Consider the following 27660-nt stretch of genomic DNA (forward strand, 5'->3'; position numbering starts at 1 on the left):
GAGCAAATTTGCCTTGAAAGCCTTTTTCAATAAAAATTGATTTATGACTGTTGTATTGATGAATTTAAATTAGCTTTTAAATTGATGCATCAATCCAAACTGTCGGAAGGGGAATCCTAACACAAGGTCCAAACACAGTAAGTGTCCATTTTCAAGCAGCGCATGGTGGCTCTGGTGCAGAGAAACCAGGTGACAAAGCGGAACTTTATGCAAATGCACACAGCCACTGCATTATGTTTAGCTAATCTATTGAGGGCTTCCCAAAAGGGCAACCTTGTAGTTCTCCATTAAATTACAGTCAACACCATAAACACCCAGAATGATGACCAGAAGAGGGAGGAGGAGCCGTGGCATGTGGTCACACATTGTTACCTATTATCTCCCTGAAAGTGTCATATAATACTGAATAATCTTTGGTATAAGAGTTTTTGTGTTGTTAAATTTCTTGAGAATCGTGTACATTGACTGGAACGACTGAGCAGTAGAAACAACTTCGTCACTCTGACTCCCTTTACTTTGTGTAACTCTTATGCAGCAATTTGCAGTTATGGTTCACATTAAAGCCATCAACAGTCTTGACCCTTATATGAAGTGATTGTGCTTTTGTGCTTAAATACAGAACTGGTTTTCATTCTCACTTAAAGTGCTCAGAAAAGATGAGAAAACATTAGGGAGAATTTTAAGAAGGTGAGTTTAATCTGGATTCATACTAACCAAGAAAAAGAAATACAGTAAATTACAGCAAATTATCAAATTTTACAGCCTTTGACTTCCCTGCAGTTGTGTATATGCTGAACACAAGAACAATGAAAATTTTCTTAAAGAGGACCTATTATGCAAAATTTACTTTTTATTTATTTTTATGAAATCAGTTATGTCCTTTGTCAAATTGATGGTCTAGCCATATTTTACAGCTCTACTATGGGTTCAGATTTCGGGCCACCCTGTAGATTTTAAAAACATTTGTGTTCCTTTTCTAATTTACATTTATAACATTGATGACATAATATTTTGAATTTCCATCTATAGTGTTCTAAATAAAGAACTAAAACTGTGTTTTGTTTCTCAAAAGGTGTGATGCTTGTTGAACACAAGCACTAAGCTTATGTAAAAATACAGAATGGTTTATTAACTTCAATCTATTTTATGTTTAATAATTTGGCATGAATTGCAGTCTAAAGAAACAATTTTTTTGTTGTTTCACAGGAATAATCCGACTTGTTTTGTCCAAGCAGAATTACTTTCGCCAAAGAGTTATTGTTGCTTTGCTAGAGTGGAAACATTAAGGAGCATGAACTGTTCAGATTGTTGTCAGACACAGACCATGTTAAGAAGACAATGTTCACAAACCTAGAAAAATCATATTTGATGATAAATACTGCAGTTTAGCACTTTGGGTGACTTTGAAGGTATTGTGTTAACTGTGACTCTGCAGGACACAACAGAAAGGAAGTCCTTCAAAAGCCGGAAGTGCTTTTTTAATAAGCGTGTGTGTATGCGTGTGTGGGTGTGCATAGAGGTTATGCTATATCTGCACAGGAAAACTGATGAAGATAAGCAGGTAGGCACAGTTTCTATTCTAACCTAGGTCTGTTTCGTTACCTATATTAATAAAGGGTTTTGTCTGTACATTGGTCAGAGCTCACTATTTCAATATCTTTATGTTTCATACATTGGAGGACCCGAAACCAGTCTCAGAAAAATGTCTCTTCAGCCGAATTTGTCACAGCATCACAGTTTTAATGAAACTTTGCCAGTCCTTCTGTATTTGCCTAAAGTTAAATCTGTACCATAAATAAAATTAAAGTGTTGAGTAGAAGGGACGTTATGACCAGTTTTGTTCCAGATTACATCACAGCAGCCCCTGCTTTTCTACAAGCATAATGCTTTTGCCCACAAAGTGGACATGGCAAAAAAGTATGTCACCTTTGAAAACTTAGTTTTCAAAGATGAATGGACAGATCATTGTAGATTTATTCTTCCTGCAAGAAGTTTAAAACCAGTTTGTCTCATATGCTCCAAGACCGTGGTGCTAATTAAAGCAGTCATGTAAAGGGCCACTGAGAGTGTTATGAGCTAAAATGAAAAAAATGTTAAACAAAAGTGATGTTCAGTCATTTGCCGGAATTTACTTTAAGCAGGAATTGTTTTTGGCGGACGACAAAATAAGTCTTACTTAAAGTAAACAAGGCGTAAGATAAGCAACCGTACAAAATTTAAAGTTTTTGATTTAATAAGTACAGAAAAACAGGCAGACATGAACATGGCCTTCAACCTGAAATAATGTCACTGATTACATTAAAGATGATCAGCTTATTTTTAGCTTTAACATTTTAAAAAACTTTTTTTCCCCATCAACCATGAGTACTACGGTAGTAGTAGTAATAATAAATGTTTTTTTTTTTTTTTATGGATGTACAGCAAGATTGATGAGAGAGATGGTGAATATATCGGTAGAAGGATGCTGAGGTTGGAACTGCCAGGCAGGAGGTCTAGAGGAAGACCTAAGAGGAGATTTATGGATGCAGTGAGAGAGGACATAAAGTTAGTTGGTGTGAGAGAAGAGGATGCAGAGGATAGGGTTAGATGGAGGCAGATGATTCGCTGTGGCGACCCCTGAAAGGGAACAGCCGAAAGACAAAGAAGATGGATGTAGAGCAATACAGTGAAAACATTACTGGTGATATTGGACTGGGTGTTTGAAAAAAAGTTAGATCAAGTAGATCCAGTGCCATCCATCAAAAGCCGAGTGTGTGAGTGTGAGAAAGAGATTGTGTCTTTGGCATTAAAAAGCTCACACTTTTGAACAACCCATGTATGCTAAGTTGCTTGTAAACTGTTAGCTCTTATATCTCTCTTGAAAGTGGATGTAAACTGTACAGATGCTTGGGTTTATTTCACCAATGACTAATATGTGTGTGGTATCAGTCACTCATGCAGCGAGTCATTGCTTAAGCTCAGTTGCTATGATGAGCTTAAGAGTTATAAAACACAACTCTGAAGTCAGTGTTACATTCGAACATGTATCCATAAGTACATAATTTTCTGTTACATTCATGTCTGTTTTTTTAAACATCATTAAATAGCTTTTGCAAGTTTTTGCAGCTACATGAATCCTAAACCTGACTCGCACTCCTCAGTCAGGAAACCCTCTCAGTTCACACCCAGGTCGGGTCAGTAAGTCGTGCGAGAGCTTATTTGGTCAGTTTCCCAGTGTTTCAGTCCCTGCAGTAGCATTCTTTCACACACAGAGTCATTCCTTCACCACTCAGACTATTTGTTGTCCAGCTCAGGTGGCTGTATAATCAGAGCATTCAAAAGAACCAATCTAAATGAATCATCTAACTGAGCAGTTACTGGAAAGACTAATTTCATGTTTTGTACTTATACTGTTCCTATAGGTATGTGGAGAGGAAGAACTTTCTGGAGAGAGTGGACCAGCGGCAGTTTCAGCTGGAGAAGAACGTTCGCCTTAGCAACATGAAACAATGACCCGAAGGGACCAGTAACATGCATCCCTAAAAAAAGTTGGACTGTCCACTCTGTTGTGTGTTTTATGTGGCAGCTGTGTTAGCACCTGTCTCTGAGCTCAGATTTAAGTCCATCATACACTTATGGCTGCTCTTGTCTCCTCTACACTGAAATAATTATGGTAGTAAAATGATAGTGGAAAATGTGACAATGATTGTTTTTGGTGAGAAAGAACTAGCTTTACATACATATAGTGTATATTTCATACAATGTTTTTGATGTCCATTTTTGCCATTATAGGATATTTGTTTCAGTCTTGCCTGAAGTTTTTGGAAATTATAATTTGTTAATCAAGCTACTGCAGTTTTTACGCTGCTGACAAATTTCTATCTCAAGCTTGTAACCTGTTACATGTTTTTGATTTTCTTTTTCCCAGGAATCTTCTGATATTGGGTGTCAGTATTTAATCATCTCCAGTGCAAAACTAATCAAAGCAACATCGAGATCTTTTGTTTTAAATAATCTGAAAACTTACCATCATGTAAAATGCACAAAAGGCAAAAGTTGGTATTAATGTCTGCATAGATTCAATACTTTCCTTAGGGAAAGCATACACAACCAAGAAACTTTAAAGGACAATATTTGGTGAAGGTCCTTGGAACAAAGTGGTTACAACGGCTGTGATCATTTGGCCTATTAAGTCCTTATGTTAGACTCTGTATTTGTCGTATGTAGTGATTAAAATCCATTTATGAGGTGAGTTGAGTGTGTTAGAGAATGGAAACCATAAAAATATGAAGTGTCCTGTGCATAAAGCGTTCACAGGATAAGAGCACGGATCCCCTGCCGACTTTCAATATCTAATGATGTTCTTTTATTTACATTAATCACAGTCCAAAATGGAAAAAGCTACCTTACCAGAACTTACAAGACCAGCAGGGATGTTTTTCAGGAGTGTTTCTTTCTATATGCATGTATTTTGATAGTCTGCCTTGTTAAAGTTAGGGTTAGGAAAGTTAGACGGGTAATTACAACTTTTGTGTTGTAAAGGTGTTTAACAATAAACCAAATCATCTGGTTTTACTTTTCCCCCTTAATATCATCAGTCTGCTCTTAACAAATTACTCTGTCCTTTGCTTTGAGAATAGGGCAGTGTCATAATACAGTAGTTGCCTCAGATCGTTTCATCATACCTGCCATGTATAACTGATGTCCCGCCTCATGTCCTCTGTGCCAGCTCAGTAGCCAAAAAAGATTCTCATCAAGAGCATTTATCACTCATTTACCATTTACCACTTTTTTTCTCCATTGCAACAGATCCTCTGTCGTTTTAGCTCTTCTTAGATTTGACCTGGGCATTACTAAGGAATGCTGTCAGACAGTTTCAGCTATATAATCAAGCAATGCCTTGATTCAGACTCTGATATTAATATCTCTGATTTCAGCTCTGTTTGCCAGTTTTATACAGAGTTAAATTTCACTCACTGTCCACATACACATTTATGCAATACCATCAGCCAGTAATGTGGAAACAATACATAAACAGTGCACTTCTGGTATGAATGATGCAATATCCTCAAGGCAAGGAGAAATTTTTGGTCAAAGGTGAAAATGGTCAGTCAAATAACCACTCTTTACAATCAGGGTCACCCAAAAAAAGCAATAATCTCATAGCACACAACATGCCAACCTTTGAAACACATAAAACTAATTACTAACATTACTACTATCAGAAACCCACATCCGGTTCCATTCATTTGTCCCAACAATATGAATTTGAGGATGACTGAAACACAACAGTTCAAGGAAAAAGTCACCTAACCTTTTTCCAATCTGTTGTGCATTTTAAGATGCTCATCGTGCTCATCATGGTTGTAAACCGTAGTCTGGCCATTTCCTCTGACCTCTTTCATCAACTAACTGTTTCAGCCTGCAGGAACTACTGCTTGATAAACACAGTGAAAACTCTAGAGACTAGTTGTGCATGAAAATCTCAGAAGATCAGCAGTTTCTGTAATATTAAAACCAGTCATTCCATCATGTTTTTCTCCTATTTAGATTATTGATGTGAAAGTTTCATGTAGTGCACGGCTAACATATAAATGGTTGAGTAGATAATGTGCTGTTGTTCCTAATAAAATGACCACAGAGTGCAAAAATCTCAAAAACAGCAATATTTTGTTTCTTTTTCCAATTACTCCTAATGTACACAGTTGTATATTGGTTGAGGTCTCATGATTGTGTCTTCTGTGGGAATCACCTCATATCTGGGGATGTATCAGTATCACTTTGCCGGAAACTAATCGTTTTGTTTATAAAGCTTCCCCTCTTTCTCATGACTGAGTGGGCATCATGGTTGTTTATTTCTATTTTCACTGGAACCCAGTTGAAGCCACAGTCAACATTTTATCTCCTTGTTTGTGTAATTGCATACCCGGCATGGTACTGTGAACATCTCTCTCTTCTTCCTCTCCACGTGTCTTAGCAGAGTGTGTCCTCTCCTCTACAGAAGTGGATGGATGTGCTCCACGTGAAACCACAAGCTGCTTTAATGCCCATGGTGCAGGTGTGTGTTGTCTCTGTGTGCAGGTGGAGCGGAGTGTGTTATGCGCATCAATCTCCCCACTCGATGACTCTCCTCCCAGTGCTGCTCAGTAGTCTGCACTCAAAATGGCCTCCTACTGAGAAAAGAGATCAGAGCTCATTCTCACACACATGCACTCACACACATTCTTACACCTCTTGCATGAATATGTAAGAAACAGCACACAAAAATGAGTGTACAACATGCATCATTGTTACATTCTAATGATATTCGTTAGGATAACTCATTTGCTGCCTTTTACAGCTATAGCCAATCGTCTACATCTACATCATTATTCAAGCTCACCATCTCACACTCAATTAATCAATGCACATTTCCATAAATGCATAGGATTTCCTATGCACTAGATAATAAAAAAAATATTATTATTCTGCTTTGGGATTATTTAATAAAAAATTTAAAAAAAAAAAATATTTTACTCCTAAAATCTTTATTGTCACATAATTCATTAGGGAAAACGTAATATAATCCGCTGCTTTGTTGGAATGTCTTCACTATTTTCAATGTGATGTGGAAATCTCTTGGATTTGCTGTCATCATTCAAACATCCTCAATCAATAATGGAGTTAATTCCAACAATTTATTATGTTATCAGTGTCATTGATTAGTTGTAGCTGATCTGCTTTTCACTGGCACGTCTCCCAGAATTCCTTTTATTATTTTTTTTGGAACTTTATATTTACATTTTCCCAGTCTTTCTCTCCCACTGACCCCTTGTTTTTCTCATGAGGATCTTTGTTTCTTTTGCATTGAGTATTCATCTACGCCTTGTTTTTTATTTACTTTTTCTATCATCTTTATTATTGTAATTATCATTCTCCGTGGCATGGTGGCTCTAGGGTTGAGGGATCAAATCTTGCAGTATGGAAAATAAATTAATTATTATCCTTCTACTTTGTCCACATTTTCCTTTTCCTTCCTTCACAACTTCTATTTTCTTTACCACCTTGTTTAATTTTAAGCTTTCCCTTTTCCTTCTCTCACTTTCTTCACTTTTCAATCTGTCTCATTTTGTTGAGTAGAATCAGAAATAAAAAAAATTAATAAAAAACTATATATAACGATATATACTTGACAAGCATTTCAAAGGATGACCACCTAGAAATTAGTCACATAGACCAACACTGTGAAGTGTACATATTGTGTGTTGCACTGGATTCCATCTTCTTCCATGTACGTGACAATGTGTCTACAGTAGGAGTCAATATTCTTCCAGTGAAATGCTTAGAATTGGACACATTTTTCTTCTCTACAGTGACTTATGTAAACACAGGCTTCTGGGTTGTAGGTAGCCAGGCAGGATGCCTGATATATATTTGACTCAGACATTACCTCCAGGCATGTGTAACTGTCTGTCACCAGGGCAGGCTTCAAATAAGAGCTGGAACCACAGAAATAGACAGCAGCATGGAGAGGGTAATTATAAACAATAACCATAAAGAGAGTCTAAAATAACACTGGGGTAACATGCTCCAAATGCCAACAGCCTTCCGGCTGCCACTAGATAAAAGACTCAACTGAGTTGTACTGGTAGAGTCATGGTGGAAGCACGTCTGTTTAGAGCACAAAGTTAAAGTGGGCTATTCTGACATTCGCCCAGGCTTCCTGACAGCTAGAGTTCTGTTGTAGACAGTTCTCTGAAATGTGATTTGAATTAGTGTTCTTACTCACCGTGCACCGTGCATGACCTGAAAAGTCATTTTAACAAAGCCAAATGTGTTTTCTGGCTGCCAATACATCAAACCAAGTTCCACACCAGGAGCGCCCGTTTCCTTTCTGGGAGCTCTACCAATTTGTTGTGTTTGGTACCACTACATCTGGGTTTGATTATCAGATGCTACTGAAGTTCTTGATTAGCTGTATCACATGTGTTGGATTAGGTCTGGAAATATACTCGTCAGGGTGGTAGATTGCCAGGAATATGTGTGTCTCTACTGCATGACACTTCATCTGCTATAGTTCTAAGACAGAGTCAAAACAACTGTACCTAATAGTCACAGGTTCCTCTGGGTTTTAATGGGCTGTGTTTGTCCACTCCTGCAGTCACTTTTCTAACTACATTAACAGACCAACATAATTTCCTTTCCATGTGCCCTAGCCCATACACACTTCTTCCTTTTGTTGTCTTAATGATTAAATGGTGTTTGCCGTAAAGACATCATGAAATGGAATTCAGACTAATTTTTCTTTCACAAGACATATTGTTTCGGAAAGTTTCACATGACCTTGGCTTTATCGTTACAATTTAAACTTGATTTGACTTTGCTGGCTGTTATAGTTTACCATCCACCCTGACCGTCACATAGCCCAATGTCAAAACTCCTTTTACAGTTTATACCAAATTATAAAAAAAAAAAAAAAAAGTCAGTCCACTGCTCAGAAAGTGTCTGGAGAAAAACATCGCAACAGAGTCATAGTTCCTGGTTTGAACCTTTTTTTAACAATGACTAGCAGAATCCTCATTGTTCTAGTCTGTTGTCAAATTTGGTGCCTTTGTGGAAGAACAGAGGTGGTGTCCCACTACGCCCATGAACAACATTACTCACATAACATGTAAAAACCTTTAGAGTTTGCTATTTATCACTATGATTTAAAGTAAACAATATTTACTAATAATGGCTAAAAGTGTGAAAGCACCTAACTGTTGTGGAAAAGAAGAATATAACTTGTCGTAAAGTGAGATACACATGCAGTAATTGCTTTTAACTTTAGATCAGGACTGCTGTTACTTTATTTTCTTAATTATGATGAGTTTTGACTGAGTTTTCAGCTTCTTAATTATGCTATTTGAAGACAATGAGAGACATGTTTTGGACTTTTAAGCTCAATGTTTTTATTTAAAATTTAAAGATTAATTATGATTTAACTTTTAGGAAGAAAACTTTTCCAAACAGTTAAGGATTCTTTGCTTTTTAAAGTAGTCAAGATCAAAAATATTGTGTAATAACATTCATGGTTTAAAATGCTGCACAGGTTAACTCTGTAACCTCCATTGAAGAGTTTTCTGGCTTATTACAGGGATTCCCCCTTAAACAATTCGTGGAAAGCCCCATAGAAAAAGAGACTGCATTGTCGAGAGATATTTCTGAGAAGGAAATGAAGAGTCATTAACTTTTTAAACTAGTCAAGGGAAATATTTTTAACAAAATACAAAAAAATGTTAACAAAATGATTTGGAATTTTTTCTTTTAGCTAAAGTCCCCAGACACCCTGCAAACCTAATCAAAATATTTTAATATTTATTAATTATTAAATTTTTTGTAATAATATCAGAGATGCAATAATATAAGCGATCAACCCATCATGCATCGTGTCCACTGTACAAGCCATTTACAAGCCAATTTTAATAAAATTTTATTTGCATAACGCTTTTAACAATGGTTATTTTCTCAACACAGCTTCACAAAATGAAAAGAAAATTATGGAAATGTGTAGGAGCAAGGAAAAAATGTGTATAGATCATAATGATTCGATTGTCCCTAATGAGCACGCCAAGGGCGACGGTGGCACGATAGCAGATAGCAGGAATGTTTTAATTAATAATTTGTGACTTTCTGTTTTTTTGTGGTATAAATATGATGTAACACAGAGGCCTATTTCTCATATTCACTCGTCAACATGGGAAAGACAAGAGAACACTGCATTCAAGTAAGGCATATGTATGTCGACCTTCATTAATCAGGCAATGGCTACAGGAAAATAGCTACTTGCCGAAACTTGCCCATGTCTACAGTCAGAGGAATCATTAAGAATTTTAAAACAACTGGTACAGTGACCCAAGTTTATCTTTCCACCACGCACAGTGAGGAGGATGGTAAGAGAAGTAAAAAAAATAAATAAATCTCCAAACCTCACTGTTAGAAAAATGCATCAAAAAGTGGCCTCTTGGAATCACAAAGTCTCAATAACAACCATCAGATGCTATCTACATACCAACAAGCTGTTTGGGAGGCATCCAAGGAAAAAGCCTTTTCCCACCTACGATCACGAACATAAACATCTGGAGTTTGCTAAGCGGTAATGGGACTTCAACTGGGACCATGCATATGCTGTGGTCAAATGAGACTAAGATGCAGCGTTTTGGCAACAAACAATGTCTGGGTCAGACGTAAAACAAAAAATGAGTATGCGGAAAAGCACCTCATGCCCACTGTGAAGTATAGTGGAGGATCTGTGATGCTGTGGGCCGGTTTTTCGTCTAAAGGCCCTGGGAACCTTGTTAGCGTGCATGGCATCATGAACTCTCTGAAATGGACATTCGAAACCTAATGACTTCTGTCAGAAAGCCGGGTCTTTCAGCAGGATAATGACTCAAAACGTGATGAAATCTGCACAGAAATGGTTTAGCAAACACAAAATCAAGCTTCTCTCATGGTCATCTCAGTCCCCAGACCTCAACCCAATTGAAAACCTGTGGGGTGAGCTGAAGAGGAGAGTGCATAAGAGAGGACCCAGGACTCTAGAAAGCTTGTACAAAGAGGAATGGGTAAAGATCCCTCTAACCGTATTCTCCAGTCTTGTGAAAGGTTATAGGAGGAGATTAAATGCTCTCTAGTTGGCAAAAGGGTTTTTTAAGAAGTATTAACATCAGTCAATAATAAGTGGCACACATAATTTTATGCAAAGAAATTATTTTTCCACTGAATAATTATAAAGGTTGTATTTTTTCTCTTTTTTGCATTGTGGTTTTATATTGTTTAAAAGTAAAAAATGAATTTGTCTTAACCAGGGGTGCCAATAATTGTGGATTATATATATATATATATATAATATCTTTAAGACTTTATACAGACCTAGATCTATATACTGTACTTGTCTACATTTGTACATGAGCATTTGTACAGTACAGCGTCACGTGCTGCTCGGGCTTTATAAGCGAGTCTGTCCCTTTAAACAAAACTTGATCTCGTCGTAGAGCGCGCGCAGGCAGCACCGTGGCGCTTCAGCTGCACGCGCACAGCCGCAATCCGGGCACATCGGGGAAAGTGCGTGTCTCCGCAACATCACCAAATCCACCCGATCTACAGCGAGCGCGAGACTACAGCATTCTGCCGAGAGCGCAGCCGTAACCGGGGACATTGTGGAGCGAGGAATCGGAGAGCTGGCTCTTTAACAGCTCGGTGTGTGTGTGTGTGTGTGGGTGTGTGTGTGTGTGAGAGAGAGAGAGAGCTGCAGTGCTGTGCGGGCTTTCCTTTAGCGCATCAGGAAATATCCTCCCTCAGTACATTCTCTCTCAAACTTCAGCCCTCAGACACACACACACACACAGCCGAGCGCGATCTGCGGCGGGGAAGCATGGAGTAATAAAGCCGAGTGACAGGTCGAGAGAACCCGTGCTTCCTTCCTCAGAAAAGACAGGAGAGAGAGGATCTGTCATCTTCAAGCGAGACTCGAGGGGACAGATAAGGACCACAAGATGTCCATTCCGGTAAGAAAAATCAATAAGAATCGTCCTGTTCTGGTGAATCTCAGCACAACTACAGTGTGTGTGTGTGTGTGTGTGTGTGACGAGCTGTTCAGTGTAATTGCAGACACAAGGAGATCTAAGATGTGTAGGTTAAAGTGCTGGAGTTGGTGAAGTTGCGCTTGGTGTGGCTGTGACACAGGGATTCAGGAGCACAACCTGATTGTCTTCTCCACTGCGCACCTGTCCAAAGAGAGGAGTAACACACCCTGTACACACACACACACACACAGTGCTCAGTGCTGCACAACAGAGAAGGGAAAAATAAACAGTAATGAAATGAAGTAGACAGAAGGCCTGTCTGAATGTGTAGGGTTTAGAGCAAGTCTGGTGCCTTCTAGAGCTGTTTAGTGACATTTGAGTGACAAGTTCATTGACACTTGGAAGGAGGGTTGTTTTCGCTTCACCCTTTCCTTTAGTGATTTTAATCATTTCTTGTGCAAAGCGGTTATTTTAAAGTCACTGTGCAACAAATGCTGATTTAGGTCGCAGTAGTCCTGCGTGGAGCCTATGCCAGGAGATTTAGCCACAAGGCGGGTTACACCCTGAATGGGGGGCCAGTCTATCGCATGGCATACACACACACACACACATAGTCCTTCATACACTACAGTCTAATCTAGACTGTCTAATCTGCATGTCTTTGGACTGTGGGGGGACACCGGAGTACCTGGAGGAAACCCACCAAGCACTGGGAGAACCTGCATTTTCCATGCAGACCGCCCCAAGGTGGGAATCGAACCGGATCCTGGAGGTACAAGGCGATAGTGCTAACCACTAACCACTGCGCTGCCTCTGCAGAAAACTACCTGGTTAAATCCAGCACTGGGTTTCAGTCTACTGAGCATAATAGGACATGCAGTTGTGCTTGAGTTTTATCTACATTAAAACAGCAAATTTCATTTATAACTGTGTTATTTTAACCAGGTAAGATCCTGCTCTCTGGCCTCTGAGCATGACGAGGGCCCAAATCCTGTGAATGACAGAAATAGCTCGGCACCCAGATGGTGCGTAAAGCACATGCGCAACAGGCATAACACGTTGTTTATAGAGCCAAGATTAGTCACAAGCTTGTATGTGAGAATGAAAACAGCCTCTGTGTTGGCGGCTAGAGTTCTACATTTTAGATAAAATGACATGTATCTTACTGTTGCAGTGACGACTTTATAATTGAGATTGATGCCAAACATTTACACAGATTTCTTGCGTTCATATCAGTTTATTCGCAGCAGCTGTGTAGGTGCGAGGCGGAAACGGCGGTAAGTAACCTTGACAAAAGACGTCAGCAGCAGGTGAAAAGTAAACACAGTCGTCCGGCACGGTGTCCGGACTGTGTCACGGAAACCTAATTTGTATTTCCATCATGCTACAAGTGATGTAACGTTTCACTGCAGTCTGTGTACAAAATGGCTGTTTACCCAGTCATCCAAAGGGCACACATAGCCAAAGTGGAAAGTGGATAGAGCAGCGTAACACTGGGCACTAAACTATTACAGTGCATTGTGGGATTTCCTGTGCTGCATGACCCCCATAATGTGCAGAGGACAATATTTTGCATTTACCTTGTCAGTCATACACTATGGAAGGGGTGAAAGGGATGCAGGTAGTAGCAGGCAGACAGAACCAAGATGGCTACCAAAGATGATGGTAGAAAGTGGGTGTGTCACACTATTCTTGCTTCTCTTTTGAATCTGTAACTTTTAACACCCACAAAAAACAGAGAAGTAATTATTAATTATTTGGGAGGCTACATCAGGGAACACTGAGTGTAAGGCAGGAATACCCAGTACACCCCAGTGTATCATGCACCCATATTCATCCATACAGTACCAACGAACAGTACAGGATTTGACGTACACCTTCCAGCATGTTTAGAGCCATTTTTAGATAGTCATAGTAATAATAATATAATAACATATAGTAAAATAAATTACATTGGCATGTATGGTGCTACAGAACCTAACCTTATAATAAACAGGGTAAAATGTGTTCTTGATACTTTATGGTAAAGCTTTCTTTAAGGGGATATTCAGGTAAGAGTTATGAAGGGAGTCTCCAGTGTCCACCCTGTAACAGGGCGAGGTGCTGGAGAGAGAGCTTTGAATGTTTTTGGTTCACATTTTTTGTTTTAATAATTTCATAAGAGGCTGGTGAGGTAATGATGCAAGTGAAAGAAGAACTCTGGATGTTCCATAACATAGCTATATATAGAAAAAAAGAGGATGTGTCATGCTAAATTAAATAAATACAGTACAAGAGAAAAAATATGCATCTTTTATGCTAGTACAGTGTGGCATCTTGGCTTAGTGGTCACTTCACACCTCCAGAGTTGGGGATTTGAATCTCGCCTCCAGGCTGTGTGCATGGCATTTGCATGTTCTTCTGGTGTTATAGTGCTGCGTCCCACTGCCCAGCGACATGTGGTGTAGGCTGATTGATGCTTCCAAATTGATTGTAGTGTGTGTGTGTGTGCTCATGCCCTGCAATAAGCTGGCACCCCATCCAGGGTGTAACCCTCCCTGGAATAGGCCCCAGGCTTAGACAGGATAAGAGATATAGGTAAAGGATGGATGGGTATACTAGTACATTAGCACTTAGGATACACTTTTGACTAGTAGGTCATTTAAAAAACCCAAGGTTAGTAAAGACTGCAAATAGAAAAATCTATTTAAACTAAACATAATCATATTAAAACATTTGTACTGACCAGACATCTACAATCCAAGGTTGGTAATAATTAATGGCCAGACGAGAAAGGGGTAGAAACACAAAATCTGTCCAAAGAAGACGAGATGGGATTAGTATGAAGTTGGTCGATATCATGTTTAAGTGATAAACACAGTAGCCAGATGCTGAATGTACAATGATTCAGTTGTATTTTCTACTCCTGGCACTTAAAAGTAAGATTATTTCTATATTTCATACATTTGATAGCTAAACATATAAGCCAGTGTGTCAGCCTTGTCATTACCAGTTTAGTATGTGTGTGACTTAAAAGCTTTTCTCTGTAGAGATCAGTACATTTGCTCTAACTGCGTGCAGGAATTCTCCTTATGTGCATGGCAGCATGCGTGTAGTACATGTACTGACACGAATCGTAGTCTTACATGAATTCATCTCATGATTCATATTGATGGAAGATAGCATTTATCTTTATCCCTTTGAGCTCTTTTTTTTTTTTTTTGATTTATTCAAATTTACTTGCCAGGTCCCATACATCAAGTGTATCAAAGTGCTGACGTACTGTAGAATCGATTGCTACCAGCGCTTGTTCTGTCATATGGATGGTAAAAGCTTATCAGACCTCTGTACCAGACATTCCCTGGCCCTCTACCCAACTCCTGCAGTTCAGTTTGGAAAGTTCATGTCTCTTTCTGCCAGTTGAGTTGTGTAGCAGGAGGCTAAATGGGGCCTCTGCAGGGAATACAGCAGGCAGACACACATATTTACACACACACACACACACACACACACACACACACACACACACACACACACACACACACACACACACATTGCTCTGAAGCCTGACATTTGGTGCATGTCATAGATGATGCTTCACATACATATTAATAATCAGGCAAGGTAAGCCGTTGCATTCCAATCATCCCAAAGCCACCAGGGCCATTCGTGTGGGGGTTGCCCTGGAAACTAGAAGCCAATAGCCAGTCTTCATGCATGTGTTTCTTATTGGTTATGGAAAGATGCAGATAATGATGTAGCACATTTATACTATAGAATTCGAGCACATCCTAATGATGGGACTAAAGGATGCAGTGCATGCTTAAGCTTGTTCGAGCATTGCGACACACATGCATTCCTCTAGAGATATGTTTCCGTACACTCTGTCTCTCTGTCCTTTTTGCTCCTTCATTTGGTCTCTCTCTTTTTCCTTCTCCCTCTCTCTCTCACACAGTCACACATCAGTGCTCTCAGCTTAGAGGCCTGTAGCACATATGGTAGACACATCTTTATTCACGTTTAATGATTGAGGAGCCCTCTGCCTTTCCCAAGTCTACATACACACAGGAAGAGTCTTTATCCAGCAGTCAGCTGGCACAATCATTTGTCTGTGCATGACAACTCAGCAGAAACTGCTGCAGGTATAGACATTAGAAATCTCAAAGTGTGCATAAAAATATTTATTTCTCCACATGGATCTTTACATTTTACTTGTACAGTGTAGGCATATTATGGAATAAATATGCTTATTGAAGAAGGTTTAATACTGTAGAGTACCATATCATAAATACAGTGTAATGTATCATATACATCAGTAAAATACGCACATAAAGGACAGCTGAACTTTCTTGCAGCTATTCCAAGAGAGATCTGCACCCTTTTTCCCTGAAGTGTGTGTGTTAGAAAAGAGAGATTAGTATGATTTTTTTTACATGCACTGCATTTATCCCTGCAAGAGTAAGGCAGGTATGATCGAGCAAAAGAAGCATGCATGTTTTTTGAAATGTATTTATTGTTTTAACTTGCTTGGATGTGTATATGATGTGATGCAGTGGGAGGAGACCGAATATAGGAAAAAGTGGCATTAAACTTACATTCTTGTGCCCTTCTCTGATGGTTAGTGAGTTTGTGCATGGGTGTATTGTTAGGTTTAAGTGATAACGGGGAGGGCCTGCAGGACTGAAAGAAAATCTTTCTTTGATATAACATGGGAAGGGAATGCGGGGGTATGGAATTCTTCTGTGAGTATATGTGGAAGAGGTTGTAGGCTGGCACCTGAGCATATTTCTGTAGTCTGGTCACTCAGTCTCACATTCTCACTCTCTCTGTCTCTCTTTGCATTTTTATGTACTGTTCTGGACCTTTTTTGAGCATGCTTTTGTTAATACTGAGAATTACAGATACACTAATGGTATAAACATTCTCTAAAAATGTGTATGCTAATTATTCACTTTTATCCCACCTCTTATACTCATATATTATCTTTTACATTTTTTTAAATGCTTGCAAAAGAAAATTCCCCAACCATTTTTTTCTGATGTACCATTATTAGGCTGATTAATATAACTGGCAAATCTTTGTCCATATGTTATTATACATTCCCTGGCCAAAAAAAGTTGGTGCTGTGGAAGGGCCTGGATCAAGATTGCTGGAATTTGATTTAGGACTGTCTAACACGTTATTTAAAACTGGAATGATAAAACAATGTATCAATATATTGAAAAAAAGGGAAAATAAAAGGGAAAAGTTGAAAAACAGGTATGTTTAGGTTAAACTAATTAAATAGAATGTACTTACAAACTTTATTAACTGAAATAAAATAGACATCAGAAGGGCACCAAGGTGGCGTAGGGGTTAGCATTGTGGCCTCACACCTCCAAAGTTGAGGGTTTGATGTGCATAAAGTTCTCCCCGTGCTTGGTGGGTTTCCTCTGGGTGCTCCTGTTTCCTCCCAGAGTCCAAAGACATGCAGTTTAGAATAATTGCCTGTAGTGTGTGAATAAGTGTGTGTATTGGATATTCTACAGGCTTCCTGCGACTCTGTATAGCATAAGCAGTATAGAAGAATGAATTAAGACAAAGTGAAAGCTACACAAGACCCAAATAATTTTTATTAACAGGATCGGAGATGACTTAAATGCTTTGGGATGTTGCATCGACAGTAGTAATGACAGTCATTAGAAGTATAAATAGTGAAAATGAGAGCATTTCCACATACACACACAATGTGATGAGACCTCAGAGGATTGGGACTAAACAGCTGTGTGGTCGTAAGAAAACCGCTTGTTAGTGAGACTCATCAGAAAGAAAAAATAATAATTGGGTAGGAGGCATAAACCTTGGACTGTGCAGCAATGGAAAAGGTCATGTGCTGTGATGTGATTTGGTCTACTCCAGAGGGAAGGGTGAATCATTTTCAGACATGCATTAGCTGCCACATCGCGCATAGAAATCGAAGCTAACGGCTGCAAACCCAATATACCAGTGTGTGACTTCTTTACCAGGCAGTGTGTATTTTTTATACGTCTACTTACATTAACTTGTTCAAGAAGGTAACAGTAGAACATTATTACTATTAATATACAAATTGTTACAAAAAGTCTAATTCTAGAGTCATATGAAGGATAGTAGGGTATAAGTGTTGAGCAAAAACAGTTGCAGCACAGAATTGGAGGGATTGTAGGAGATAACAAACAGAACCATCACGGCTACAAATTGCAGTGAAATTGTGTCTGTGTCTGCCGAAAAAAAAAAAAAAAAAAAAAAAAAGAAATTGTGTCTGTTTACTGAATTAAATGGAGACGTTGACACAGAATAGAAAATGTTGTTCAAGGTAATCAGGTATCGAACAGGATCTGCTGCTCGTATTTTAAATTGATGTTAGTTTTCGAAAATGGCTTGTATTTTAACTGCTTATGAGACGATTACGTAATGTTGTTTAAAGCTTACAGCTCCTGATTTAAGACACCTGCTTTCTCTTTTCCTGCCTCCGTTTTTCCTTGTACCCCATCGCTTCACCCGGTGCCAGTATGTTGGGTTCCTCGACCTCGATTTCTCAGGGAGTTCTGATTTCCTGGTGTGTGTGTGTGTAGGTGCATGCATGCATTGTTGAGGTGCTGTGCTGTGTGTATTCGCTGTGGTGGTGGGAACAGCTCACTGTGAAATCCAAGCACGGCCCTGCAGATTTCAAAGCCTGGTGTCGGTTTACTCAGTGTAGCGTCAGACACAGACACAGACGTAGATGCTGTTCCGCTCCCGGTAGTGTGCAGAGGCAACATGGCACAGGCAGGTCTGACCCCTCTGTATCGAGGAATACTTTGTGTGATTCGATCAAGAGTATCAGGGACTGTGAGAGTTGAGTGTAGCAGGCAAAGCCGGCGTGTTTTGTAGCCCCAGCTGTGACAGCGTCTGTGTGAGTGTGTGTGTGGTGTGTGATTCTGCTGAGTTGCTAATGAAAGACAGAGGTATCTGGCTGATTCCATTGTTAGGCTGTGAACTCGGTATAACCCGTTCTGTTCCACTGCAGTGTAAATCTCCTGCTCTGGTGTAAACCGTATGAGGACCTACATGTGTGTGTTTGCATGGCTGCATCCGAGATTGTAGACTTTAGTGTGTGCTTACAGATATTTGCATGTATTGTTTGCAGATTTTGTTTACTGCTCAGGGGAAGAGAAGTAGAGTATGATTGTGTGTGTTCGTGTGTGTGTGTGTGTGTGTGTGTGTGAGTGATATTTTCAGTTAACTGCTGTCCTGCCTAGTTGTTTTATACATCCTCATTCACTGCAGCTGGGAATGTAAAAGAGAGACAGAGACATGGTATGTGTGCCAAATCGTCCCGTCGCTGCTGCTGTAAATCTGGGGACTGATGTTCATGGTAGGAGTGTTAACAGCTGCTCATCGATCATGCCTGGCCTGTCTCCGACTCGGCTACATGTGTTGGGTATGGGGTGGAGGAGCGAGCACTCACCGGGCCTTACTTATCCCTCAATCAGCCAGTCAATAAAGGGAAGAGAGAGAGAGAGTCTGTGGATTGATCCTCATTTAAAATGCAAGCAGCTGGAATGAGCAAGCAGCAGCCGTGTGTGTAGCAAAGAGAGAGAGAAAGAGAGAGAGAGGGGGGAAAGCAGGATATAAGATGCATAAGACAGAAATATCAAGCGTGAACATGGTGAAAGAGCAAGAGACGGCGCGAACGAAGAAGAACACGGCAGAGAACTGAGAGAGCAGCAATGACGTCAGGGATAAGAAAAAACGAAAAACTGGAGCAGGGGTGAGATGGAGGAGGAATCCAAAGCCGGAGGCAGTGCACCTGCAATATCACCAACTTTGAATTCACCAGTCCAAAAAGAAAGCCGCAGTATTGAACAGTAAATAATGTGCATGGCGTAAATCGGACATAAATGAGCAGTTTAATAGTGCAGTGTGAAAGACAGAGAGGGATAGAACAAGACTTTATTGAACACACAGCTCAGATTTTAGTCATTACTAATGCTGTGGAGCATCAAATTCATCTGAATGAATGTGATCTGAATTTTATTATAACACACAATTTATACTCAAGTGAATGTTATTATACCAGAGCAATATTGATATTTTATATATATAAACTGCGAAATGCCACAATTGAAAAATTCAATTCGAATAAATTCAAATAGTTTAAAAGTAGCTACAGGAATGCATGTTTCTATGATGTGAGGTCACTAGTGCCAGTTTAGTTGAGAAGATTAAAGCCTGTATACTAATAAATAATCCTTTATAAAACACACTGTTGTTATACAATCCTAATCCTAATCCTAAATGTACGCTCAGTTTCTGAAGGGTTACTGGAAGTACAAAAATGTTCTGTTTTCTTTAAGCAACCAGATTAAGGCTAGCCAAAAGTATAATAAATATACAGCATAAGCACGTTGCTGCCCCTGCAAACCTGCACAGGATATGCGGTAAAAATGATGGATGGATGGGTAATTCAGTGTATTTTGGTATACAGTACATACTGTATAACAGAAAAATGAGCAGAAAGGGATTGACATGACTGGCATACAGTATGTGGGACGAGTTAACATGACCCTAGTGATGAAGACGGGGACATGGAGCTTTTTGACTCCTAGTTCCTTTCATCCCTCTCCTTTATTAAAGCATGCTCAGTCACTATTACGTCAAGCTTTTGCTGCATTTTTTTTTTCTTCGTACTATATTGCCTAATCTAACAGAATCACTTTCACATCGCACTTGCACTTCACGCTTCATTCATTCATTCTGCACACAGGACTTGGTGTGTAAATAGTCTCAGTTTTGCCCGATATTGCAGACGGTTGCGAAATGTAACAGATTGCGAATTACATCATTTTTATCTTCTGCTGTAAACATTTAACCTCTGATGTTGCTGATGCGATGAAACTTAACAGGCACATGTAAATCTAAGCATGGATTTAATTGTTTAACATTGCCTTAATCATGACTGATAATAAAACTTACGAGGCCTCTAACAAAAAATAAATAAAAAGAAACGAGTCAATTTCATAGCAGCTACTGTAACACTAGTATTTGCCTTTATTGTAAGTGAATTAATGGCTATTGGTGCCTTCAAAGCGACTGTTATTGCTGCTAGTTTGCATGTCACTCATAGCCTGTAGCGCCAGAAACAAATGAATATTTGTGGAATGAAGTCGGTTAATGACTAGTCGTGTTGAAATGCTCTGCAGGGCATGAAAATAACATCACCCGTCTGTGCTTTAATGAGCTAGAGTGTGTCTGGGTCTTTATTACGTTCCTGAGAGACTTGAGCACCAATCAGCTCTCCATAGCAGGCATCTGTGCGTGTGTGTGTGTGTGTGTGTGTGTATGTGTATGTGTGTGTGAGTGCAGAAAAAGAAAAACAGCATGACAACATGTATGTTTATGGGTTTAGGTATTGTATAGGTGTATATGAATGTGCATAAGTCTGTCTGTGTGTGTGTGTGTATGTCCTTCCAATTTGCCAAGCATAATCTACACCGTGGCAGGGTGAATCAGCTGTACTGTGTGTTTGCTACTGTTTGAAGACCCACTAATCCGTGGAAAGGTTACCCGCTGCTCCCTGCGTTACACTGGCCGAATTAAAGCAACACTCTGCGTAATGTATGCACCATCCAATTCTATTCCATAATTGATGAATTACTACAGATAAAAGGTACATTCTTTTATACATGTTGTAATAGAGCTGATGATTCTGCTGACGGATGTAGCTGTAGCTGAGATTGTGTAGTCTAGTTGCGGTCTAATCGTAATGGACTCAGTTCCAATAAACTATGTGAGCCATGCATAATTAATGCAATTTATTTTAGCCAACCTGGGAATAGATGAGCAGGGCTTTCAGTGACTCCTTGATAAAGCGTGACCTCAGTCACCGCCTGAACTCCTACACGCAAACAATGCAGCATTATGCAGCTGGAAATGTCTAATTCGAAGCTTGTCAATGTTTTCTCTCCCTTGTTGACCTTTTCTGTGATGTGAGCTGCTAGGTGAAGGTGTGTTTGGGGATTTATAAGCAGAGAGTGGAGTGTGTGTGTGTGTGTGTGTGTGTTGATGATGAGCTTGAGAATTCAACCAGATCGGGCAAGCGGCGCACCGGGAATGCATTTCCTACAGCCGCTGTAGGGTGACCTTTCACAGAGGAGTTGTCCCTCTCATCAGTGCTGAAGGATTAATGTTCGACCCAATGTTTTTAAGAAATGCCGGTTTTCCTTTTCTGTGAGTCGACCTTCCTCTGCCTGGTGGCCTTTCCAGTGCCGCCCTCAGGATTAAACCATGGGATAATGGAAGGATTCCGCACCCTATTACCACCACTGCTGTGGCAACAGCAAGTCATTTATGGGCAACAAAAGCAGCCTTATTTGATAGAAAATTGATTCAGGAATGTGGGCTTTTCGATTCCACGCATGAGATTGTGGCTCTTCTAAGCCTCATGCTGGAACAAATCTGCTAAATAAATAAATACATTTGCAAATAAAAGCACCTTGAATATGGATGAATTTATCGCATTGAAACAAATTTATTAACATTTCTCGTGATGAGATTATTATACGACAACTGTATGATTATTAGCTCGGGGTTCAAGCATTTTGAGCATTAACATTTTACAAAACAAAAAAAAAAATGTTTTAACAAGCCTCTGGCTCTCATTGTAATGAATGTATTCACGTATTAGAGCACACAGCCGTATCCTTAGTGTTAGTGCTAAATGCTGACTCTAGTCTTTTTTCCTCTATTTGACACAGCATGTGTGTATCTCGTTAGGCAGTCAGTGATACAGCGTCTATCCTGCCAAGGCTGATCTGCTCACGCCTCAGCTACCAGCTGCAAGGCCAGCACCGCCTCTGAGCCGCTTCCATAGCCGACCGCAACAAACACATCAAAAAACATTAATCCTCTTCAACTGCTTTTTTATCCCCAGGACAGTATTTCACTCTAAGTCAGCAGGGTAGAGTTTTTATGATCTACCATAAGGTACCTATAAAGAGGGGAAATGACAGATTACTGTAAATTCGGGAGCGAGGGATGTGATGGATGTCGTGGATTCGAGAAGGATGCCCTTTTAAAGGCACAGACGTCAGAAGGCTCGAAGCATGGAGGAAGGCATGGCATTTTATGTAACTCTCAGCATGCTTAAAATCCGTTTTTGTGTTTCAGTCATCGCAGCACCATTCAAGCAGCTTTTACAAGTGTTTATTTTTGGTCTTTAACTGGAAAGAGTTGTGCGGTGACTAATAACTGAAACAGCCTACGATTTGAGTTTTGGAGATTAGTCATGAATCAGCACTAACTGGAAATATGTGTCCAGAGCTGCACGTGAGTGGAGGACCACATGGATTTCCAGAGGTCAGGTACCAGATACGTGTAATAAACATGCCTGTGTAACAGAAGGTATTGTTTTGCTCTGTAAAGTGATAGATGTCAGGGTTTAAGGTGTGTTTAACTAGTATGCTCAGCAGTACAGATGGCGGGTAGCATCTGTACTGCACCAAAACACTGAAATTATAGGCTTCAGCTGAAAACACCATGCTTTTTTTTTTTGAGTCTGTAATTTAGTGAGCATGAAGGGGCCTTGTTATCCATTTCTATAGGGTCATGGATGAATAACCGTGCAGGTGACAAAAAAGAGGGTTACTTCTAAATCATCCCATTAGCCTGGTTCCCTTTGATTCTTCTACCCTGTGAGAATTTATGGTTGCTGGTTATTTAGTTGAGCTCCATCAATAAGGGACTACTATAAATCTTAGCTGTTCTCAGGCTTTAGGGCATGTATTTACCTTGAAATAGGAGTTGTATCTTGGGAACAGATACCTCATGTTTTCTCGGTGGTCACTTGTAGTGGTTCAGGGACTTCCCAAAGGACCACAGCTGGTTTGCGTCATTCTCTTTTTTTATTCTTATAATTTTTTTGGGGGGGGGAGGGGGTTTCCAAATTTTTTTTCTAATTTAGCTCCCAAATTAAGGCTACTTCTACCACTCAGTGGTAGGCCGAAGACTATCACATGTTTCCTCTGAACCACGCGGCGCCAGCCGACTTTTCCAACTGCTTGCTCACACACCGTTGGGGGCGGCGTAACACACTCGGAGGACAGCGCTATCCGCTCCTTCCGCTTGCGTAAGCTCACAGACGCCCCTGATTGGCTGTAGAGCTGTGATTAATGTTGGAGCACTTAGTACCTCTCACCCCTCCCCCTGTGAGAGAGCTCGGCCAATCAGCTCTCTCTAGACCTCCGGCTGCGAGAGGTTACAGCATTCCCCAGGGATCGAACCAGCGATCTCCGGGTGATAGGGCGAGCACTTTACCACTGAGCCACTCGGAGGCCATTTGCGTCATTTTTTTGCCTGAAATTTAGTTAGATCCAATCAGTAGAACCCAGCATGAAGTTAAATAACTCGTTTATTGTGACAGTGATAGTATTCATATTGAGGTGTTTTATATGTTATAAACGGTACAGAAGGGACAGATTTTAGAAGCAAATGTCACTCATATCTGATTCAGTGGAATAAAACTTTGAGCCATCGGTCCTGGCCCATGTTCCTTGCGCTGCCTGCCTAGTGTGTAATCCGTTTGGCTGCCATCTCTGCAGCAGACAAAGAGAATTGGTTTTGAACCAAGAGGGCAAGCAATTTACTCCTCATTCACAGACTATTCTCCACCTTATAAGAAAAAAAAGAGAAGATAGCAGAGTGTGGATTGGAAAAGGACTGAAGGGGAGGGGGCTGAGTGGGAAGGGAGAGAATATAAGAAAGCGGTAATACAGCAGATGGAAGATAAGTGTTAAGATGGAAAATTCAAGGTGGAAGCGACATATGTATAGTGTAAGTCAAGCATGAAATATGTGAGGAAAAGAAGACAGAACTGAGAAGGAATGAACGCTGTGAGTGTGAGCGAGTGAACACTGGAACACTCCTGACATGCTCAGCAGCTCCACATTTCACGTCCAAGGCTCTTAAGTGTCTGCGCGGCACGACACTGTGTTGTCCCACATTCCATTCTATGACATAAATTCACATCACATCGACTGATAAATACGCTCGCTGGCCATTTATCACTTCCAAATTTTCTGCTCTCTGGCCTTTAAAACCAAAACAGTCTTTGCTGAACATTCCTGCTGCGTTACCACTACGTTGTCTGCATATTTAGGCAATAGTGAGAGGTTGGAAAGCTGGAATGCAACCTTACTTTCCATCTCTGTCTCCTTTCCTCTCCCTAAATTCAAGCCCAGAGTTCGGTCCCTGGGCAGAGACTTGAATTTCCCAAAAGCCTGGATTAATCCTTTCAACAGTCAGTCTGATGCGAAACGGGCCGATTATGTGACACGTATCGTGGAAGTGTTTTCGCCAAATGGCAAGTCTGCATGCAGCAGTGTCCCTTAAGACGCTGCCGCCACTCGGATCAGCCTTGGCCTTGGTACTGGGCAACACACACATGCACGCACACACGCAGGCGTTTAAGTACTTGCTATGCAGTGGAGGTTTTTTGTTTCAGCTTCTTTTACACTGAACATGGTTGCACTAATACTGTATCATTCATTTAATAAAACTCAGCAACATAATAACGCGGCTTGATCTTAGTGGTTCAAACCTAACATGTTAAATTCAGAGCAGGCCTTACATTTTTCACACAGTAGTCAGTAACTTCAGTATTTGCTGAGAAATTTGACCACACACATGGTTGTTTGTAGCATCACAGTTGCAAGAAACGTTGTGGATCGTTAATGACGCAGTTAATCTGACCCCTGGTTCCCACACACGCACTTACAGTAAAGGACATTCCTGCCCACATACAGGTTCAAATCCTGGCTCAGTGCTTTAGACTCTCCATCAGAGGTAATGAGGAAATGGGCTCAAATGAGGCAGATGGATATCGTTCTCCTACTCGCTCAAGGGCAAGGAACCCCCTCCCTCCCCCTCTCTTCCTCTTCACCTCTGCACTTTCCCACTGGAGTGAGCAGAACTCCATTTGTTACTTACACTGTGTGTTCACCTCTAACTACTTTAGAATTCCTTGAAAAGTTTGTGTTTATTTGCTTTCACTGGTAATTATATGCACAAAAAGAAAAACAGACTAATCTGCTATCCATTATTGACTATATCCTGTTTGTCCTTGCCCAGGTTTGCACAATGTCCCAATATACCACTTTCTCTTCGGTCTTCTTGTCCTTATGCTTGTCCAGTCCTCTCTCGTGTGGATGTCAAACGGTCCCTCCCATCGCTTGATCAAAGCCTCGTGAACTACACTTGCTTGCTGATCAGTGTGTACTCAATTGGGTGTCTGATGGCAGATTGATGATACATGCAGGGTGTGTTTCCGTGAGTGAGCGATGTGCATGTCAGTGAAGGTGTGAGGACACACATGCACACAGATGCATAGATGTACACACATATCCTCTGGCTGTTGACACATTGATAGCAACGGAGGTGGCACCAGCTGGAAGAGGTATTGTTCAGACGTCCTGCGCTTTTCCTCTTTCTACGTGCTGATGTGGCCGTTTCACACTGCTCGTGTGTGTGTGTGGTGTGTGTTAGTGTGAGATTGAAAGAAAGAATACAGGAGAATAATGGAACTGAAAATATTGATCTAATAGTGGAAGATTCAGTGTGTGTGTGTTTGTGTGTGATTACAAAGTCTTTGATGTCCCTATTGTGGAAGTGACTGACTGATTTCAAAATGAGAAGATTCTTTTTTCGTCTTTTTTTTGCGGGGTAGAAGTGTATATGCAGCCATGTGTCCGTATGCAAATATTTCCTTTCGGTCATAATCATGATCGTGTTTCAGCTCTCGCTCTTTTTAAATTCTAATGATTATTCCTTCATGCTCCACCAATTCAAATGGCAAATAGCTTAAATAAAAATCATCATCTACCTCATCTTATGCAAATATCTCTGTGCAGTCTGTTGGGTCTTTAATGTTTTTTTGCTGTGCTGTCTGTTGGAAAATCTCTTGCTAGTGGATTTTGCTTGCAGATTACCTGTTGCACATCCCTCACAAGCAGAAGTGCTTAACATACACACTCTTAATGATAGACTCCCCGTGGACGCCCGGACCAAATTACAGGCATGGGTTTGGTGTAGAGGACAATCTGTATTGCAAGCCAAGAAATGCTTGACAGTATCCAGTCCAACAGAATGATCTTACAGCCAATTTCCTTTTTTTTTTTCTCTCTTTTTAGGAAATGATTTTTCCAGGATTTTTTCCATGACTTACATGACAGCTGTTGCTTATAAAAAGTTACTCCGGCCAACATCCTTAACATTAGCCATACAGCTCCTAACACTCACTGAGACACACGGACACACCATCCATTTCTCAATTAATTATTATTTGATCACATAAACTAAATGGTAGGTTACATAAACAAAATATACAAGGCTAGTTTAAAATGTTTAAAATGAAGGTCAGTCCATTAAGCCTGACTCAAGAAAAGAAGAATACGTAAAGTGTAAACTATTAGTTTGTACATAAGTTTCAGGACTGTGCTAAAGACTTGAGTCCCCATATTTCTTCATATTTTGCTTCCAAAGTGCAAGACTTTTTGAATATAATCTCCAGAAATAGTTCTCCGGGCTTTGTGGAAGACTTTTTTGGCTCACTTTTTGACAAGTTATGGCTCTTATTTTCAGCCCAGTGCCTGTACCTGAGCACGATCATAGAAATATTTTTATTTCTTAAGCCACACAGTAACTTAAAAATCAATCAAGCATAAAAACCAACCAACTTAAAACACAAACCAGTGAGAAACATGTCAGTGCAGACGAATGTTGTGGTTGGAACAGACGAGAGGGGAAATGAGGCTGCTGCTGAGGTTAAAAAACAAAAAATCTGTTTTTAAATAGTTCCTTTAGGTACTTTTGTAAAACATTTGTTCATTTTGTTCATTTCTTTAATTTATTCTACATAATTTCATTTAAAATAAACAAATGAGGTGTGGCTTAACACTTTTGCCCAGTTTTATATATACCATGGTCTGCTTAACAAAACATCGGTAAAATACAAAAATAAAATAAATACACTTAAATAGACTGAAAGGACGCAATTAGTATAATTCAAGGAATCAGTGACTTAATAGGTTTTGTTAATACTAATTAATTAGTTTGAATAAATTTGTAGATTTTGTTAATAAGTCTTTCTTTCGATGTAAATCTA

The 27660-nt window shown here is 39.9% G+C and overlaps 2 protein-coding genes across 3 annotated transcripts in view; both read left to right on the forward strand.

Annotated features, from left to right (window-relative positions):
* cfdp1 (craniofacial development protein 1) overlaps positions 1–5639 on the forward strand; it is a 33874-nt gene extending 28235 nt beyond the window's left edge. The window contains exon 7 of the mRNA XM_053501194.1: positions 3402–5639. Within this exon, the coding sequence (XP_053357169.1) occupies positions 3402–3492 (91 nt within the window). The 3' untranslated portion in view covers positions 3493–5639. The remainder of the gene's footprint in view (positions 1–3401) is intronic.
* A 5573-nt stretch (positions 5640–11212) lies between these two features.
* bcar1 (BCAR1 scaffold protein, Cas family member) overlaps positions 11213–27660 on the forward strand; it is a 67223-nt gene continuing 50775 nt past the window's right edge. For both annotated transcript variants that reach the window (XM_053500515.1, XM_053500519.1), the window contains exon 1: positions 11213–11504. In XM_053500515.1, the coding sequence (XP_053356490.1) occupies positions 11493–11504 (12 nt within the window). In that variant the 5' untranslated portion in view covers positions 11213–11492. The remainder of the gene's footprint in view (positions 11505–27660) is intronic.

The sequence above is a fragment of the Clarias gariepinus genome, chromosome 7 (assembly GCF_024256425.1).
Source record: "Clarias gariepinus isolate MV-2021 ecotype Netherlands chromosome 7, CGAR_prim_01v2, whole genome shotgun sequence".
Taxonomy (NCBI): Eukaryota; Metazoa; Chordata; class Actinopteri; order Siluriformes; family Clariidae; genus Clarias; species Clarias gariepinus.